Source organism: Cololabis saira, chromosome 6 (genome assembly GCF_033807715.1).
Source record: "Cololabis saira isolate AMF1-May2022 chromosome 6, fColSai1.1, whole genome shotgun sequence".
NCBI lineage: Eukaryota > Metazoa > Chordata > Actinopteri > Beloniformes > Belonidae > Cololabis > Cololabis saira.
This window is the reverse complement of record NC_084592.1, coordinates 33,487,495-33,507,264: the sequence shown is the minus strand read 5'-3', so window position 1 is coordinate 33,507,264 and position 19,770 is coordinate 33,487,495. Positions and strand designations below refer to the sequence as shown.

The window sequence follows — 19,770 nt, the reverse complement described above, 5'->3', positions numbered from 1 at the left end:
AAATGAATAAAAGCAAAGATAATCAAGATATATCCCTCTATTTCTGTGAGTGTGTGTGTGGCTGGGTGGGTGCATGTGTGATTGAAGTGTTTTAAAGGGTTTGGGCTACAAAAAAAACAAGATTCAGTTGTCAATAGCGACTTCATGTCATTCCTATTGATATGCAAGACACACACACACAAACACACACACACACACACACACACACACACACACACACACACACACACACACACACACACACACACACACACACACACACACACACTGTTGTTGTGAATGAGTGAGCCATTCCCTCCTTCCTCTCTGACACACACACAGATCAAGGGATCTGACTGTCTTACTGCTTAGGTGTTTATAGCTGTAGGTGGCACTGTCCAAAAACGAGGTGAGAGGTTACTTTGTAGCTTGCAAATGCCTCTACGTTTATGTTACGTAAGCGGCTTTGGCTTTGTCAGTGGAGTTTTGGCGTCCTCGTGTGGTGAATAGGCGGTACTGCAGCGCTGGGATAGTGTACAACTGTAGCACTTCCTCCCCCAGTACAAAAAAAAACAACATGTATGGCAGGTCAGTACTAAATTGGTCATTTTAAAATGCCTGTGTTTGTGTTTGGTTGGTTGTCTATATGTGGCCATGTGATGAATCAGCAACCTGGCCAGAGTGTATTTCTGCTTTTCACCCAAAGAGAGCTGGGATTATGCTCCAGCAGATTCCCATGACCCAAATAAGCGGTTATAGGAAACCCTTTTCAAATGAACTGGTTTTTTACATTAATTTGCCACAAAATGTGGTCTGTTCTTCATCTGATTAGGAAAGCGCTACATTTATAGCCGAAAACCCACAAAAAGTTGTATATTCTTTTCTCTTTAAATCACTTTGAGGTAATGTCTTTCATCCTCTCCTAATCACACCTGTACAATGTTCAGGAGGATTTTGTTAAAACCATTCCTCTTTCCAAAATGTGGGACTTGTCTGATGTGAGTGTCTCTCCTGCTCTCCACAGCATCTCTGGGGTTACGGCCTGCACTCCGGCTGGGCCGTTCCAATGGACAGATTTTCTTTTTGTAAAGCTATTCTCTGGTACATTTGCATTAATAATGTCTTTGTGTTGCTGCCATCAGCCAACTTCAATTAAACTTCAACTTTTGAAAAGCCTCTCTGGCACTATCTTGTAGAACACAGTTTGGAAATTCCCCCTCTGTGGGACTATTAAACGATTTCTTACTCTTAACACTTTGGTAAACTTAGGAATTCATTTCCCACTTGATGATGGCAAGTGTTTCAGACCCTGAGGCAGCAAAGCAAGCCGATTTCATGATACTCCCTCCTCAATGTGATCTTTAGGATCATGTTTTGATGAGCGTAATATGTCATCTTTTTGTGCAATACACAGTACTCAGTATTCTTGCTGTACAATTTAATTTCTGTTTCATTAATCCACGAAACATTTAGCATTGCAGGCTGTCAAGGCTACATGGGAGGTCTTTGGCAAGCTTCAGGCATGCAGTACTGTAGTTGTGTGGAGAGCAGCAGCTTTCTCCATAATGTTCAGCATGTTCAGTAATTTGTGCATGACGGACTCATGAACAGAGATGACTGCCAGTTTGTGTGATATCCTCACACCTTTCACCGTTACTCAAGGGGGGTTCTTTACCTCATGGACGATTCTGTGTCATAGGGCAGCTCCCTTTTGGGGAAAAAAAGTCAAAAAAAAAAAATCTAATATTTTGCTCAACAATAAAATCTCCATAACTTTAAATAATACTTTGAATAAAACATTGACTTATGAAGCAAATTGAATGTATTAAACTTGATGTAAAAATGTGTAGATTTTTACTATGAAGTAATATTTTTAATCAAAAGGATACAGATCAAATGTTGGTATCGTCTGATAATACCTTACAGGTTATATCTGAGCACAGCTTATGTATATCATTTACTCATGACCGTGCGTCTTTAGACAGCTCCTTCTTGTGATGCATTGCTCACAATGGTTCTCATGAACAACAAATGCCTTAATCTATTCAAAAAGGCTCTAAATCACATGTCCAAACTCATTTTATCAATTGGGCTCCAGGTATGCAAACTAAACGAATTAGCTTCCGCTTTGTTGTATGATCAGAAATTTTGGCACACTTTTGGTGGCCCATTGCTGTTTGGATTTCGTAATATTACACTTACTAGCTTTCTTACGCAACAGCACTACTTCTGTCATGGTTTATGGAGATTAGTTTTCTTGATGGGATATATATATATATATATATATATATATATATATATATATATATATACATATATACATATATATACATATATATACATATATTTAATTCAAGACATTCAAGACATTTCATTCAAACGCAAACTGCAAGAGATTTTTTAGCAACATTTATTTATCTTTGCTACAGTTGATTAAGACACACTGTGGAGCAACTTCAATGGATGTCATCTAATTCACTAAGAAATCACTGAAAGTAGCTGAAGGGTGAGTATGTATTTACAGAGTTCTCCAATTCACAGCTTCTGTTACTACTCAGCTTGCGTCACACAAAATACAACTCTGGCAGGTTGCACTGCTTTTCATTTTGAGGACCAGGTTTGGTTTTCTTAAAAGTGTTTTCTCTTAAACTGATTCAAACTCACTCAAACAATATTACAGTATATTTCAGGCAATGGATGGATGGATTTATGGAGTATGTAAAACCTCATTCCCTTTCATAAACACAAGGTGGCGCCAGGACTTAAATTATATTTTGACAATTGAAAATTCACCTTCCAGAAAATGAAAACACAGCTGGACTTCACTGAAGGACATAAATTATGACAGCTGAGGGCTCTAAAACAGACAATGAGTCATTCGTGATAATCTGACATGTCATTTATTTCATCCAACCTAAAAAAAAAAAGAAAAATTATAATAATTTAAAAAAAGATACAGAAAATAACATTCAGTGTAGCTACTATACCTTCCTTCTTCCTGGATCCGAGCTACTGATTTCACTAGGGGAAGGGGTCCTTTATGGTAATTTATATATATATATATATATATATATATATATATATATATATATATATATATATATATGTGTGTGTGTGTGTGTGTGTGTGTGTGTGTGTATATATTTAGTGCGTAGGCTATATATTACGTGATAAGATTTACATTTTAATAACAGATGAATTTCCCTGGTTGGGTTTTAAGAAGTGTTGCTTGCAACAAGTAGTTCCAGCAATGTCCGACAACAAGAAACTCTTCAAAAACGATTAATTTCTGGTTTGGGGAAATACTTTCGCTGATTTTCGTGTATCTACATAAGAGCAATAATACGGATTAGCGTGAAACTGTTCCTACATCAACTACTGTTTCAACTGCTTAATTCCTGGCGTGCAGGTCAACGGGGAGGAAGACCCTGCTGCAAAAAAGACAGCTCCCACCCCGGCTCTGACCTGTTTGACCTGCTGCCTTCAGGAAGACGCTACAGTCATCAGATCCAAAGCTAACAGACTGGTTAGCTTTGGAAAACAGCTTTTTCCCCAAAGCCATAATCACCCTGAACAAAATGTGAATGTCTTCATTACTGTTTTTTTACCGTGCAATACTTTCTCCCGGCCTATCTGTGCGATATTCCACTACTGTAATTATATGTTATTATCTGTAGACAGGATCTCAGGTCTTGATTTCACTATTCAAAATGCACCTTAACCTTTTATATTTTTATATTATTTATATTTCTTATCTGTTTGCACTGTCTTGCACTGGAGAGGTGATGCTGCTTTTAATCTCCCTGTACTCATGTATAATGACAATAAAAGTATTCTATTCTATTCTATCTAGTCCTCGTGTAAGGTCTATTTCGATTGAACCACGGTATTTAACCTGTATAAAATGCCTCCTCCGTGCTCTTTTCCTATCTTCTAGTTAATTTTGTGTTGATTGTTGCTTCCAGTTTGTCTAAAAGTGGCCACCACACTGCAAAAACTCAACATCTTACCAGGAATATTTGTCTTATTTCTAGTTAAAATGTCTCATTTTTAGTCAAAAAATCTCATTACACTTAAAACAAGAGTCATTACCAGACAAATAACTTATTTGACAATTTTCACTTGTTTCAAGTAAATTTTCACTTGAAATAAGTAAAAATCTGCCAGTGGAACAAGATTTATCTTCTCATTACAAGCAAAAAAATCTTATTCCACTGGCAGATTTTTCTACTTATTTTAAGTAAAAATCTACTTGAAACAGGTGAAAGTTGTTCTTTTTTTCAGTGATGAGTCTTGTTTTAAGTGTAATTAGATTTTTTTTTTTTTTTTACTAAAAATGAGACATTTTAACTATAAATAAGGCAACTATTCTTGTCAAGAGTTAGAGTTTTTGCAGTGCAGAGTCAGTTGTAGTGGTTGTTGATGTTGGCCAGGCTGCTGATGTTGTTGACGCAGCTGATGTGAGATGGAGACACGGTCCCGAAGGGAGGCTGCAGGTTGTGGCTGTGGTACAGAGCTGCGGGGGGCGAGCTGGGCCAGTACGAGAAGCCCGAGGGCCCCACGCCGGGGCCCACGTGCAGGTTCAGCTTGGAGATCCCGGAGAAGGGGATCGGGGAGAAGTTCCCCTGGAACTTGTAGATGGCCTGCTCGGTGGTGGACGGCTGGCACACCTGCGCCAGGCCGTGGAAATCAAACTTGTAGGCGTATCTCTTCCCGTGCACTTTTGTCATGATGTTTTTGTCGTAGTAGTAGCGCAGCGCCCTGCTCAGCTTGTCGTAGTTCATGTTGGGCTTGCTCTTGCGCTCGCCCCAGCGCCGGGCCACCTCGTCCGGGTCCACCAGCTTGAACTCCCCGTTGGTTCCTTCCCAGGCGATGCAGGCAGCGTTGCTGCCGTCGGAGAGCAGCTCCAGCAGGAACTGCCACAGCTGGATCTGCCCGCTCCCTGAAAACACCACAAACAGCCACACTTCAGCGAGAGGGAACTGAGCAAAAAGCTGCACAAAGAAGTAAGAAATTATAAATGAGAAATAGATAATAACTAAAGCCTAAATTATGGTTCCGCGTAAAATCGACGCAGATCCTATGCCGTAGGCTCTGCGTTGGTGTAACGCGAAACCATAAATCAGCCTTAAGCCAACATTTGAAGTGGATCAAAACATTTAATCATAGTTATTCAATTAGACAAGGACGGTTATTGTTCAAAATTCGTGCATTACATATGTGTTTTGAGGTATTCTATCAAATAATATAAGCATTTTCCCCAAATATAGGGATCTAACCCCTTGCACTGTGATTTTTATTATTTTTTATATGAATCTTTATGATTGCTATTTTAATCAGTCTTTACAGCTGAGGTGCCAGTTGTGACTTGACCAAAAATAAAATGAAATCAAATTAAACAAAGGATCATTTTGACTTGTTTTTCCTATGAAATATGTCCGATAGCCTACCAGGTAGTTCTGTGTTTTATTCCATCCCAGGCAGGTTTGCGTCTTTGCGTCATTCAGGTTTATCTCCACGCTGTTCTTTACAGGTTTAACTCAGCGGCTCGAGGCTTATTCATTTTTAATTATTCTTTTTTTTTTTCAAACAGGTTGCAGTTGCATTTAAAAAAAAGGCGATTCTCATTAAAGAACCTGTTAAAGCACATCGTTGTCCCTCTTTTCCTTTACTTGCTTTTTCTACATCAGATGAGGCGTTTCTTTGATGAAACAGATTAATGTTGAAAATATATCACACCGAGGACTATCAAACACTTAGTGATACGCAAAAGGAATTAAAATACGTCAAATAGAGTATTTCGAAATTAATACTAAAATGTGTTTATTGATCTGATTATTTTCAACACCTGGCTAAAGAGCTATATTCAAAATTGCAATTTTATAACGCTTTGTAACGAATAGGCTACTATATCAATATACATGTTTATATAAATAAATATTAATAAAATGTTCTTATACAAAAAAAAGCTTATCATTAGAGAAAAATAGTGATATCTGCGCCCCACGCTGAATTTATTCTCTTACCTTTCTGCACTCCTGTGTTTATTGGGCCCCAAGATGTTCCTTTACTTTCTTTTAATAGATTTTCTGTTGGATCTGAAACCAAAACAGAGACACACTGTTGGCGTAATTTTGATAGCGTTCTCTAAAAATGACAGGAGAATTCCTGTAATATAGAACCCTTTTAGCGCATATTAAAATATATTCATATATTGTTTTGGTGCAGTTAAAATAAATTCACTATGGCACAAAATGTTCTACAGATATCCACTATTAAAAAACACCACTCCAGCCTTCCAAAGGAATAGCTCAACTCGTTAAAAAAATAGCCGACAATAAACACTTTGTAGCGTATTTCGTTGAATCTAAATCAGAAAAAAGTAATCAAAGAAAGAAAAGCTGTTCTGAAAATGCACAGTTTCGTATAAAATTCTGTAAAATTAAGTAATTACACAGTCTATATTAAAATTAAATGTTTATGATCCCCAAATGGATTGAAATCCCGGTGCAGTCGGAGTCCAATGCGGTCTCCTCTGCAAGAAGCCTGCAGGAAACGCGTCCAGGAAAAAGGATTTCCGATTTCCGACAAAAGAGCAGACGGGCTTTCAGATTGAAAAGACTTGACAAAGCTCTGCCCTGGAAGAGGAGCATCATCGTCTGCTGGACACCCAAACGCAGCAAAATTGTCACAATATGCAGTTTTTTTTATCATTCCTGACTGGACAAAACGACCAACCTGAGAGATACATGTTGAACATGAGGTTTCCTTCGCAGTCCTGTCTCATTGTGTTCAGATGTTCAGAAAGGGTTGGATTTCATTTCGTTGGAGGCGCAGGAAAAGATTTTTATTAAACTTTATCTCATAACTGTGATCTGGAATAAATGCGGGTGGACAGATTGAAGTTTCCAGGCAACTGTCACTGGCCCCCATCTCTGAGACAATATTCAGACAGCAATTTCCCCTGGTGCATTGCTTTAATTAAAAGAGCAATTTACCTCTGTCAGCCCGCCCGGTGCCCACAATAAAAAGAGGCCGATAGAAATTCGGCCCTTATCAATCCACCATCACAGTTTAATAAAGTTTCCGCGTTAAGATCTAAGTTTCTATGGTGAATTGAAGTGTTTGACATGGAAACCAGTTCAGATCCTGCTCACTTTTCCGCCTCTTTACCTCTGAGCAAACAACAAAGAGCTGCTATTTCATGCTGGATGAAGAATATTTACCTTGAAAAACACGCTTCGCTGCGCACAGAAAACAAGAACATTTCATCCCTCCTAATTTTCTCCATGCGCCTTTGTGGTTATATGGCTTCAATCTTGAGGTAATGACGTCGTAACATTAAAACTATGGCCTCTGATGGGCTCTGTGTTCTGTATCATCTGTTTGGGCTGCATTTTTTTTATTTTTAGGCTAAACATGTACCTGACTCCTTGCTTATTTATTATCACAGTTTAATTTGCACATCTTTTGTCATAATTAAAACTGGTAAATCTTTACCAGCCAGTGCACACAAACCTTTTATTTGGGTGTCAGTATAATACGCAAGCATGAAATGAAGTAGTGGCGCTGCATAACATTGTGAATACAATTTATTTGAATATCATTTTTATCATATCTTTTGTTGAAATGTCTGTTGGTGTTTTAAGTAACAACCACTGAGAATAAAGCACTGTATATCTCAGAATTGATCCTGCTACTTCTGTCATATGATCAAAAACCACTAGTAGATCTCATTCCGCAGCCATACATGCCCATGCCATAATACTGCCTCCACCATGTTTAACACATTATATGGTGATACTCTTTGGATTGGATTACAACAGCTTTGTTATTTTTTCTGTCCTTGAATGTTTGTACTTTGATGTAAACCCTCTATTATGATAAAGGTATCTCTTTATTGTAGATTTTGACAATACTATATCTACCTTCTCCAGAGTATTCTTGACTTCTGTTGAAATGATTTTTTTCCACACTTAACATCCATTTCATGTCTTCTTTGTTATTCTACACTCACTAATACTTATTGATGTATTTTTTTTTTCATTCATGCATGTAAGGTTTTTGATTTTGTGTTCTCTCTAATTTATGTAGCTTCTTCTGCCTAATGATAAGATCAAATAAGATAAGATAATCCTTTATTTTCTCCCTCAGTGGATACAAATACCAAATCAATATACCTGATATATCAGCTCATGAGTTGATATATCAGGTATATTGATTTGGTATTTGGAAGCTGTTTGACCTTTTAATGTGCTTCATCTGTCCTGAGGTATTGGACTGGACCACATCTGATCAATCATTTACCAGACCAACTTTATTTATAAAGCACTTTAAAACAACCACAGCTGAAACAGCCATGTCAATTATGCCACACATAACGGAACACTAAGATTCTATAAAAAAACATAAAGCAGATCAAAACATCAGAGATATATAAAATATGACATAAGCACTATTTAAATTCAACACAATAAGACCAATTAAAACACCAAAGATAAAATAAAAAACAAGGTTGAAAACCAAAAAATAAAAATGTTTTATAAGACAAGTTTGAACTATTTTGTGACACTTAGATTAAACCTGAAATTCTACACTTTGACCACATCTTGACTGATGTATTTCATATCCACTGTGGTGCTGTCAAAAATCAAGATCATGCAATCTATGTCGCTGTCCAAATACTTGCAGACTTGACTGTAGGTGTGACTGCGACCAACACATTTGTTTGTGATATGTTGTGCTTTCTTTCCTCATCAGTCTTTAACCTGCACACACTCAAGGCTGTCAGGGCCACAAACGTATGCTTCATGAGGCACCTACAGAGTGTGAGGGTGCCTCAATCTCTGTTGGATTCATAGGTGGTGCAGCTTTTTTTTCTTTCTCTCTATCCATTAAGGCTTTCCCAACCATGACACGCAGCAGGTGAAAGAATAATATTGCATGCCTGAAATCTAAGAGTTAAGTGAAATGTAAGCACATCAGAAACAAATGTGTAGTTCAGTCCATTCAGATCTGAGTAATATTTGATGCCAGCATATTTGGCTTGTGAAAATTCAACACTTTGTGTGAATTTAAGTTCATAATGTCAAATATCACAAGATCCGAATACAGTCACACCTACAGTCAAAACTATACTCTTATCATCCCTGTATTGACCAATTTGAGAGTGAATGGCATGCTAATCATCTTTATGAAGAGCTGCTTGTCTTTGCTTAGGCTTGCACAAAATACCAACCTTCAAGTAAAAACTGCATGTCAAATCTTCAGAGCTTGTCGAAACAGTTTGCTATGATTTCACATCTTTATATAATGAGTTCACACAACAGCCTATTTACTGTATTTCACTTGCAATCAAGACATCTGCATTCTGCACTGCAGGTCACATAAAATGTTATCAAACAGAACTGTTTTTTTATGTTTTGCGTTCCCCTTAAATGTGTCCTTGCAGCATGTTTCCAGTGTCCAAGACTTGCTTTAGCTGCCTGTGTCAAGTACAAGCCGCAGGCAACTTAAAACAAGCCCGGGAAGCCAGACTGATGAAGAGGCAGAAAAATAAGCATGCAGTTCTGGGAAGTGATCCCCCAGAGGCCAATCTTCCACTGAAGAGTCAAGAACATTTAAAAGAAACAAACATTTAGACAGACTTTTTTATAATTATACTTTATCATTTTAAATGTCTTACAGTATCTCCACAAGATAGAACAATTAGTATACACAGTGTAGATATCTTTATCTTATATATAAACTGAGTGGATGCATATAGTGTCATTTGAACAGCAATAAGATGGTGTTATTTTGGTAAATCGATAAATCTTTAACATAAACAAATATGTAAAAGTGAAGCCACGAGTTGCCTACCTAAGAATGCATTCCATCCTGTGTATGATCACCAAGAAAAGTTGCCCTAAAATCTTACCTTTGTGCTCTGAAGTGTGTGGCTGCAGCTTGGAAGTCACTGCACTACTCAAGTGTCACTTCTGTCTGAGACGTGCTGCTTTAATCGGTGTGCAGAGGAATGCATATTTGAGAAAGGTGTGTGTGCACGGTTACACATTTATTAAAAGATCCTGTTCTGTTTGGGTGTGGGACCACACGGGGGTGAAGGCTCTGGGGTGTGTAACACGGAATCCCACGTCCTGGACCAACAAGAAGCAAACATAGTCCAGGATCCTGATGTGTGTCCAAGATAAACATAATGCTGTCATGTTAAAACAAAGATATAACATACAAACTTTGATGATTCTCAGATCAACGTGTGATGCAGAATAAAACTGTCACAATACAACTCTTAATCAGAAAAAGTTAGGATGTGAAATTTTTCATGTTTAAAAAAAAAGATAATGTACAGTAATGATTTACTTAGTTACATTTACCTTCACTTTTATTCATTTGCAGATTTATTTGTTTGCAGGTTACCAAGTAATGAAGAGTTTTGGTTGTTATTTTTGCACTTCCTTCCTGCAAAATGTCTTAAAGTGTGACAAGGTATGGTGTCATCATTTTTACCGTTTTCATTTTAAAATTCCCAACATATTCTCTGTTGTGGACACATAAGCACTGCAGACAGGTGAGTCCAGTCTACACACCCTGCCTCCTTCCTCAGCCATGTCTTTGGAAAATGGGAAAAATGTGTTGAAAAATGCATGGACATCCTTGGAAAATATGTGGTCTTGAAGGCAACATATGTTACTCTAAACCTTCAGTGTACTCTGCATTTATGTCGTCATAACAGAAACGTGAAGGAGCTTTTGTAAATACATTGTCTGATATAACCCCGTAGCATATCAAAGGGCTTTATGAGTATAGCACTCTGGATGATTCTTCCTCTTTGGTCCCATTTCTTTTAAAAAGATCTAGAATACTGATTCACGGGACTGCAGGATACATTTCTGGAATTGAATTGAATTGAATTGAATTGAATTGAATTCAGTCCAATTCAGTCCAATTCCGTCCTGTTCACTTTACTTGTACGGCACCAATTCACAAAGTAATCTCAAGGCCCTTTACACAGGAGAGATTTGAAGTTGACAAAGTTAAATATAATCCAATTATTTAATCAAATAATTTTCAAATTCATTGTGTGCATTCATGCATAACCCACTTCCTTCCTGTTCATTCCAATTTACAATTCTATTCATTCCATTTAAGTCCAAAATACAGATTTCATGTAAAGCCAATTCATAAAAAACATACACATTAAGAAACCCAAGCACTTGCATCAAATCTCACTTCAGTACAATCAGTGGCCAGGGAAAAAACTAGAACTATCAGAACTAGACTCAGTGAGGACGTTGACTGGTTGGGGGTCCGATATGACAGGAGAGAAACAATAGTAATGGCATACTTATACAAGAAGACGATGCACATGTCTTTTATGAAGTTATTCTTTACAATAAGCTTTTTTTCCCAAAAGCCTTAAGCTTAATCTCTAGGTAGAGATGGTGTCTGATTCACCAAAAACACTAAGGTGGAACTGTTTCCACAAGAGACGACCCTGATAACTGAAGGCTTGGAAACGTTGGAAACGTTGCAGCCGGCAGTCTGAGAACAAAGTGCTCTGCTGGAATGATGTGGAATTATGAATTGCTCAAGATAAGAGGAAGCAAGGACCTAAAGGGCTTGATATGTGAGGAAAATAATTTTAAATTCTATCGTGAGATTGACAGGAAGCCAATAAAGGCGAACTTGGACTGCTGAACTGTGATCTCTCCAGCTCATCTTCATAAGAACTCTTTCTGTAACTATTTGGATCAGGTATAGGCTGTTCAGGGTCATTTTAAGACATCATGCTAACATGGAATTGCAGTAGTCCAGTTTTGATCTGACAAATACCTTGACTAATGTTTCTGAATCACTTTGAGATGGGTTCCCCTTATTTTTACAATGACAAGAATGTGAAAGAAGACCCATCTAGAAACTTGTTATTTGAAGAAAACCCCATGGTTAAGATAACAAAAATATTCAATTATATTCTATCCTGAACTTAAAACAGAGGCAATCAAGCAAAGCTAAGATTGGAAAAATGTGATCTACTGCAGAATCCTCAACTGCACTCATATTGCACCATCTTGGATCAAATGGAGCCTGTTCAAAGTAAATTTAAGGGTATGGGGGCTGAGGACATGAGGAAGTAAACATGCCTGCAACACCCGGTGAGAATTGAACGCGAGTCCTTCTACTGTAGCTGTGAGGCGGCTGTACTACCAGCTGTGCCACTGGACCCCCAGTTTCTGCTTCACGCTGAGACAAACTTTTCCTTATAAATGACAAAGACACATTTATAGAAAATTGTTTTTTCATTTATGAATGAAAGGACAAATCCAGGTCAAAAATAATTTCAAGGTTCTTCGTAGATACCAAAGTAATGCCATCCATCTAAATGACCAGACAGTTTATTTCTGAAGTGCTCAGGTCCAACGACAGCAACCTCAGCCTTGTCTGAGTTTAGCAACAGAAAAATAGCAATCATCCATATATTTATGTTATTAAGACATGTTTTTAGTCCAGTTTGTTTATAGCTCATATTGGCTTCATAGATAGATAGGCAGTACTAGAGTTGGGGGGGGGGGGGGGGTGAGGGGGGATGGCATCCCCCCTGAAATAAAAACGGTCTAAATCATCCCCCCCTGTAAAACTGCCATCCCTCCTTTCCATCCCTTATGTCATTTCATCAATGAATGTGGTTTTACTGCTATTTCAACATTTAGAGTCATCGCCAGAAAAATAACATGAGAAAAATAACTTACGGTATTTAACAATTTTCACCTGTTTCAAGTACATTTTCACTTGAAATAAGTAGAAAAATCTGACAAGATTTATCTACAAGCAAAAACATCTTGTTCCACTGGCAGATTTTTCTACTTATTTCAAGTGAAAATCTACTTGAAACAGGTGAAAATTGTTGTTTTTTTCAGTGATGAGTCTTATTTTAAGTGTAATGAGATTTTTTTTTACTAAAATGAGACATTTTAACTAGAAATAAGACAAATATTCTTGTTAAGATTGTGAATTTTTGCAGTGATCCATTTTACGTATCCTGTGAAGGACAGAGTCATATTGATAAGTTCAGAAAACTGTTTTTTATTGTTTTGATGTATTTGATGTAAGCCCAGTGGATATTTAAAGCTTACAGAAGGCTGCATTTAACTGCTGCTATGTCATTCCTGCAGTATTTCTGCAGGTGTTTTGGTCAGTGCTAATATTTGTAATATATTATATTATTTGTAATCAGCACAAATTATCTGTCCCCATATGATAAAATCCACCATCCCCCCTGATTTTCTTTTTACAACTCGAGTACTGTAGATAGGTATAGCTGAGTATAATCTGCATAACAATGAAAATGTATGTCATGCTACCTAATAATAGTGCCTGAACATATGTCAAGTGAAAGATAACGGGCTAAGTATAGAACCCTGTGGAACATCATGACCTGCTATTGCGTATTACAGACTTCCCATTCACATGGAAAAAAGGGTATCTATTTGATATATATGATGTAAGTCTAATGTGGTTCCTTTAATCCACACAACATATTCAAGACAGAATTTTGTGATCAACTGTATCATATACAAAACTGAGCTCTTCGATGACAGATGTGGACAGAAGTCCACTGTCGCTACCTAAATGGTTGATTTGCTGATTTGCAGCAGCTTTTTCAAGAACTTTAGAAATAAAAAGGAGATATCAGAAATATAACCTCTGCTAGCCTCCTTTGAACTGTACAGAGAAAAGGTCCTTAAAGCATTTGACACCAAATCCAGCATCCTACTGTACTTTGATTCCCATGAAAGCAAATCAAGCGAGTGCCAGAACAGGAAAAAAAAACTCTGAAAGACTGAAAATCTAAAGTTGATGGTTTAATCCCACTATCGTACATTATCTGGTTGCTTTCATGCAGCCTCACCCCTTTGCAAGTTTGAACACACGGAACAGATGTAAATCAAATAAAAGAAACAAAAGTAATCATATGCCCTTGTTTATTGGAAATAAGAACATTGTGTGTCAAGAACAATATTACTCATCCTAAATCCTAATCAAGTAAAAGGCTAAATATTGTACGTCTTCACTATAAACAAAGCAACCTTTGTCTTTGCCATCAGCTTCACTCATTGGGGGTCTGAATTTGTGTGTACACATCTGTTCTATGATTACTTGTCAATATACAGTATGATGTTTGATAGTGCATGGTAGGGATGGGCAAAAATATCGATATGGCAATATATCGCGATCATTTTCCAGCCGATTCAATATCGATATTCAAAATTTGAATATCGATTTTTTTTTTTTTTTAATATTTTTTATCCCCGATTTTTTTCCCATTATATCACCCAGTGCTCCTACCTAAGTGACAGTCCTGGGCATTGCCACTCTCTACCAACCCTGGGAGGCCCCTGCACTGAGCTCAGGTTTTATTTCACGTTTTATTTCTTTTATAATTTATTTTTTATATAACACAATTGCCTGTCCTTAAAAAATGAAAAATAATGCACAGAGGTTTATTTATTTATGGATTTATATCTATACTGACTGATCACTGTGCCTGTCCTTGGTTTTAGTACCCATCTTTCTTGTGTTTATTATCATTTGCCACATAATTAAAGCAACCTCATACTAAATTTTATGTTAATTTCATATGATGTAAATAATATGAAAAACATATACAAATATGTTGTAACTTTAGCTTGTATAGTTATAATAAAACATTGTTTTGACTCAGTTTGTCCCATGAATTGTCACTATAATCTGATGAATGTGCAACTCTGATTTTAAGATCCATCACTATCATCTGATGTACATATATACAACTTGGATTTTAAGATGTGTGATGCATTTTTAAATTTTTCGGTGAACTATGTAGAATATAATAATCGGGATATCGCATAATCGGGATATCGCAATGTGTATCGTATCGTGGCTCAAGTATCGTGATGCGTATCGTATCGTGAGGTCCTTCCCAATACCCACCCCTAGTGCATGGTAATTTATTACAGATTATCTGAGGTTTAACCTATTCCATTCATTCAAGTGAGTTTTTTACATTTGTAGTAGAAAAAGACACTGACAAACAGTTCATAGTTTTGAAGAAAAGCCTTTATTTCCTATTTCAAGAGCATGCTATGGCATGGTAGTAGAAGTAGGTGCTTAGAAATCCATACATGCAGAGCCACAGAGTGACAGAAAGAGTTTTTCCATCTACCGTTCTGTGGCCGCAGTCTGTCCAGGTCTCAAGTCGAGGAAGTGATAAAGGGGAGAGTTTTTTTCTTTTGTTATTTCTAAGGCCGGGTCGGGCAAGCAGAATGAAGGCTTAGTGCTGGATCCTACGGATGGACTGCACCTGGTTGGTGTGAGCCTGGGTGCTGAACTCGTTGTAGTTTCTGTACTCGCCTTGGTGTCTGTCTCTCTCCAGAATGTACTGGTAGCCACGGTAACCAGGGAACTGGTAGGCCACCCAGCTGCAGAGAGAGGTGAGGGAGTCAAGTTACAGTTACATCTACAAAAGTCAACACATCTTGAGACACAGTGTGTATTTTAAATGATTTCAGTTTTTCTCTTTTGCCTTAATTTATATCTATGTCCAAGAGAGAACATTAGTGTCTAACAGATATCAGGTTATAGCTCATTTAAAGTAACTGCAATAGTAAGCAGCACAGGGGAAACATAGAGGCAAAATGCAGACGAAGAGGGATAAGTCAGACAAAAGTGAGGGACTTACGCTCCTGAGTTGACTTTGATGGAGGGAACCTCCTTGCTGCACCAGCCCATGGCCTGTAGGGAGGGGTAGTCATCACACAGCTCAAACTTACGGCCCTGGAAGTCTTCACACTCGTACATGGTCACCTTGCTGTCGCTGTGGTTCTGCGGAGAAAAGAGAAAAGGAATACATGATGGTTAAGTTTGAAAGTGCTCGGCTGAAGAAACTGGAGAGGAAACTCTAGAAACGACATCTTTTCACCATGCAATCATGGAGTGTTTTTGAATTATAGCTATAGATTTTCTCCAGACCTTAATTTTTGAACTGTAACTATTGCTTCTGAGTTTGAGAACAAAGAAAAACTGAAGACAGTAGAAATATATCAAGATCAAAATAACGAAGACAATTAGTGTTGTAAGAAACCTAGAAGTAATGATGATGGGGAGGATTTCATTTCATTTAATTTCCAACATTAACAGGGATGAAAAAGTACAGGTCAACATTTAGAAGAGGGATTAAAAAGAGGAAATGATATATAGAAGGCTGGGGCAACTCACAGCGCACTTGATGGGTCTGAAGGAGAGCATGTGCTCGGTTCTGTAGCTGCTGTTTCCACTCCAGGCTTCATAGCGAGGATAGTCTCCCTTCTCCAGGATAAACTGCTGTCCCTGGAACTCTGGGTACTCATAACCCACCCAGCTGGAAGAGATAAATTAGGATGGAAACAATGAGGGTGTTAAAAAGCAACCAGAAAGAAAATAATCATAAAAATGAAAGCATTTTCTAACAAAGTAGAGAAACTCACAAATGTAGACATGGACTACTAATGAGCAACAATCTACATCAAACTAAAGAGGCTGATGCCTAACAGAATGGCCTGTGTGAAAACCAGATGCAGCTTCTTTTGTCACAAAGCAAACATGGAGCCGTGCTACTCCTGCTGCCGTTGCCTCTGCCACTGCTGCTGCACCCAGACCCTTTTATCTGATCGGCAGTCAGTCAGTAAGCCATTCTAGCTCGCAGGCAGCAGCTGCACACGGCCAGCTCATAACACAACACAGTCACACTTGGATGAATGTACCCTCACACACACACACACAGGCATGCCATCTAGCATGTAATAACACAGAAGGTTTAATCTGTGTATTTTTTTGTTCTTCTGTCTTTTTTCTAGTTTTTGATTAGAGTCTGCTTTTGAAACCATGTCTACTATTATCGGGCCTTTTTAAGCAAATTAAATAAGGAAAATTACGCTATTAATTATTGCATATTGCTTTGGCTCTCAATATTCCATTGTTAAAAGAAAAAAAAACAGAATCCAGAGTGATGAATTTAACAGTTCAGAAGGTGAAGCCAACAATCTAGGAGCAGGGGATGCAGAAGTGCACAAACAGTTCTGACTTACGGTCCATTCTCAACCTTGATGGAGCGGATCTTGTTGAAGCCCCTCTCCATGATGTTCTGGCACTCCAGCATGAACTCACAGCGCTTTCCCTGGAAGTTCTCCTCTTCCCAGACTGTGATCTTGAACTGGCCCATCTGCTCCATCTGTTGGGTATTCATGGCTGCTGCTTCTCCCTTGGGGGTTAATCTCTGCAGATAAAAACAGCCATTAAATATAAAAGTGTCAGAACAACCAAAGGCCATACCTAACTGCATCCTGCCTGCTGCTAAAATATCAGGAAATAAACTAAGCACTTTTTATCCTTGAAGCAGACAAGTGATGCTTTTCTTAAATTCCCTATGCCTACAATCTTCCAGGGCAAACAAAAAAAGCAGTTAGTACGTTTTTTAATACAATTCTAGAATAATCAGAAATATGTCTTTGTATTCTTTGTAATTCGCCTCGATGAAGCGATTTGTGTCATCCAGCCCATGAGGTCAGGAACTAAAGACAAGCATCCCTGACAAGAGCAACCTACATGTATCTAAGTGAAAGCATACAAGTATACATACCTATCTTTGGTTTACTTTATTTTACTAAACTTATTATTGGCTAGGAATAAACTAAAATAAAGGGAGAAAGTTTGACGTGACCAGAGGTGGACAGAGTACTCGACCCCAGTACTTGAGTAAGAGTACAAATACTACTGGTCAAAATTTACTCCGTTACAAGTAAAAGTAGCTCAGTCAAAATATTACTCAAGTAAGAGTAGAAAAGTACTTGTTTTTAAAGGTACTTAAGTATCCAAAAGTAAATGCTTTTAAATGTACTTTAAGTAAAAGTAAGAGTAAGAGTAAGAGTAAATTTCTTATTTTCCACATCAGTAAATTACTATATTTTTTCTAAATTAATTTAAGGATCTTTTAACTCTTGTTTCTGAGAATTAACTCTTTGAAACCAGCTGCACTGATGTGCTGCTTTTAGAACCACAATGTTATATAAAACCTGCAGAAGAAAAAAGAGCAGACCTGAAAGTAACGAGTACTTTTCAGCCTTCCTAGAAATTTACTCGAGTAAAAGTAAAAATATTTGTCTTGGAAATGTATTCAAGTAAGAGTAATAAGTACCAAAGAAATGTAATACTCAAGTAAAGTACAAATTCTCTGGATATGTACTTAAGTACAGTACTCAAGTAAATTTACTCCGTTACTGTCCACCACTGGACGTGACCATGTTTTTACTGTTAGCAAATCGAAGTGCATCTATAATCCTCCATCTATCAGTATATTGGGAGCATTTTGGTGGCTCTGCCCCAGTGACACATCCCTGCATCTAGTTTCTGCATCAGTTAAGTCTGAAGCAAATTGATGGTATACTTACAGACGGTACTGAGGTGGGACAGATCCAGTATAATCAATGTCAGAGAAGAGGCCCTCACTGGCGTTTTTATAGGGCCGGGCCCCCTGGACCTGTGCCACTCCATTTGCCCAGCAGCCTTGCACACTCAGCAGCTGAGCGGGCCGGCTGAATGGGGAGCATTAGCCTCGTGCTTTGTGGAGGCTCCAGAGCACTATTGTCCTCAGAGCCCCAAACTGACCAAGTCATCAATATGGCAGCCATGGTCAGTGGCAACCTGACCCAGGACTATACAATGGCAACAGACTGACACAACAGTTTGATTGGTGTAGCGGGATAATAGACACATTCTGGGAGCTGATCCCCTCTCTCTGTCGACCTCTCTCTCTCTCTCTAGGTAAACTGGACCCTAAACTCCAGATGGGAAAAGGGTCCAAGGCATCCCACATAGTGCATGCTTGGATGTGTGCCAGGTCCACCTGGAGGGAAGGTCTCCTTTTTTTTCAGGGGGTCTAGAACAGGGGTCGGCAACCCAAAATGTTGAGAGAGCCATAATGGACCAAAAACACAAAAAACAAATATGTCTGGAGCCGAAAAAAAATTAAAAGTCTTGTATCAGCCTTAGAATGAAGGCAAATGACGAAATGTTGAGAAAAAACCCAAAATGTTGAGAAAAAAGTTGAAATGTCGAGGAAAAAACCCAAAATGTCGAGAAAAAAGTCAAAATTTCGAGAAAAAAGTCGAAGATTAATGTTGAAGTACAATTTTGAGAGAAAAGTCGAAATGTTGAGAAAAAAGTCTTTAATGTCGAGAAAAAAGTAAAAACTTCGAGAAAAAAGTAAAAATTTCGAGAAAAAAGTCGAAATGTCGAGAAAAAAAGTTGAAATGTCGAGATTAAAAAGGAAATGAAAAAGGAAGAAAGAAAGAGAAAAAGGAAAATAAGAAGAAAAAGAAAAAAGAAAAAAAGAAAAAAAAAAGAAAAAATAAAGAGAAAAAAAAAAAGAAAAAAAGGAACAAAAAGGTCAAACAGTTTTGAAAAAGCTCCAGGAGCCACTAGGGCGGCGCTAAAGAGCCACATGCGGCTCTAGAGCCGCGGGTTGCCGACCCCGGGTCTAGAAAAAGCTGTATGAAATATTCCAGTAAAAGGCTCCAGGAACGATAAAAAATGGTCCCTACTCCTTTACTCACTGACGTCTATAATAAATGAACTACATATTCCCTCACATATTTAGTTCTCTGCATGAAATAACACTAGCTGTGAACAGTTGTTCGTTTAAAATATCAATGCCTGTTAAATGAATTGGCTAGGTGGCAAATAAACTTTAAACATAGACAGAGTTTGTCTTTACTGAGC

The 19,770-nt window shown here is 37.9% G+C and overlaps 2 protein-coding genes across 2 annotated transcripts; both read right to left on the bottom strand.

Moving 5' to 3' along the window:
• Positions 1 to 4,304: 4,304 nt before the first annotated feature.
• Positions 4,305 to 8,162, bottom strand: fev (FEV transcription factor, ETS family member). Its single transcript, XM_061723978.1, has 3 exons — positions 6,718 to 8,162; positions 6,006 to 6,077; positions 4,305 to 4,921 (listed from the first exon to the last, which is right to left on the bottom strand). Exons 1-3 carry the CDS (start codon positions 6,764 to 6,766, stop codon positions 4,383 to 4,385), a joined length of 660 nt encoding a protein of 219 aa, XP_061579962.1. The 5' UTR covers positions 6,767 to 8,162; the 3' UTR covers positions 4,305 to 4,382.
• Positions 8,163 to 15,057: 6,895 nt separating this feature from the next.
• Positions 15,058 to 18,579, bottom strand: cryba2b (crystallin, beta A2b). Its single transcript, XM_061723977.1, has 5 exons — positions 18,441 to 18,579; positions 17,082 to 17,269; positions 16,234 to 16,375; positions 15,698 to 15,840; positions 15,058 to 15,437 (listed from the first exon to the last, which is right to left on the bottom strand). Exons 2-5 carry the CDS (start codon positions 17,237 to 17,239, stop codon positions 15,290 to 15,292), a joined length of 591 nt encoding a protein of 196 aa, XP_061579961.1. The 5' UTR covers positions 17,240 to 17,269; positions 18,441 to 18,579; the 3' UTR covers positions 15,058 to 15,289.
• Between the last annotated feature and the right edge of the window lie 1,191 nt (positions 18,580 to 19,770).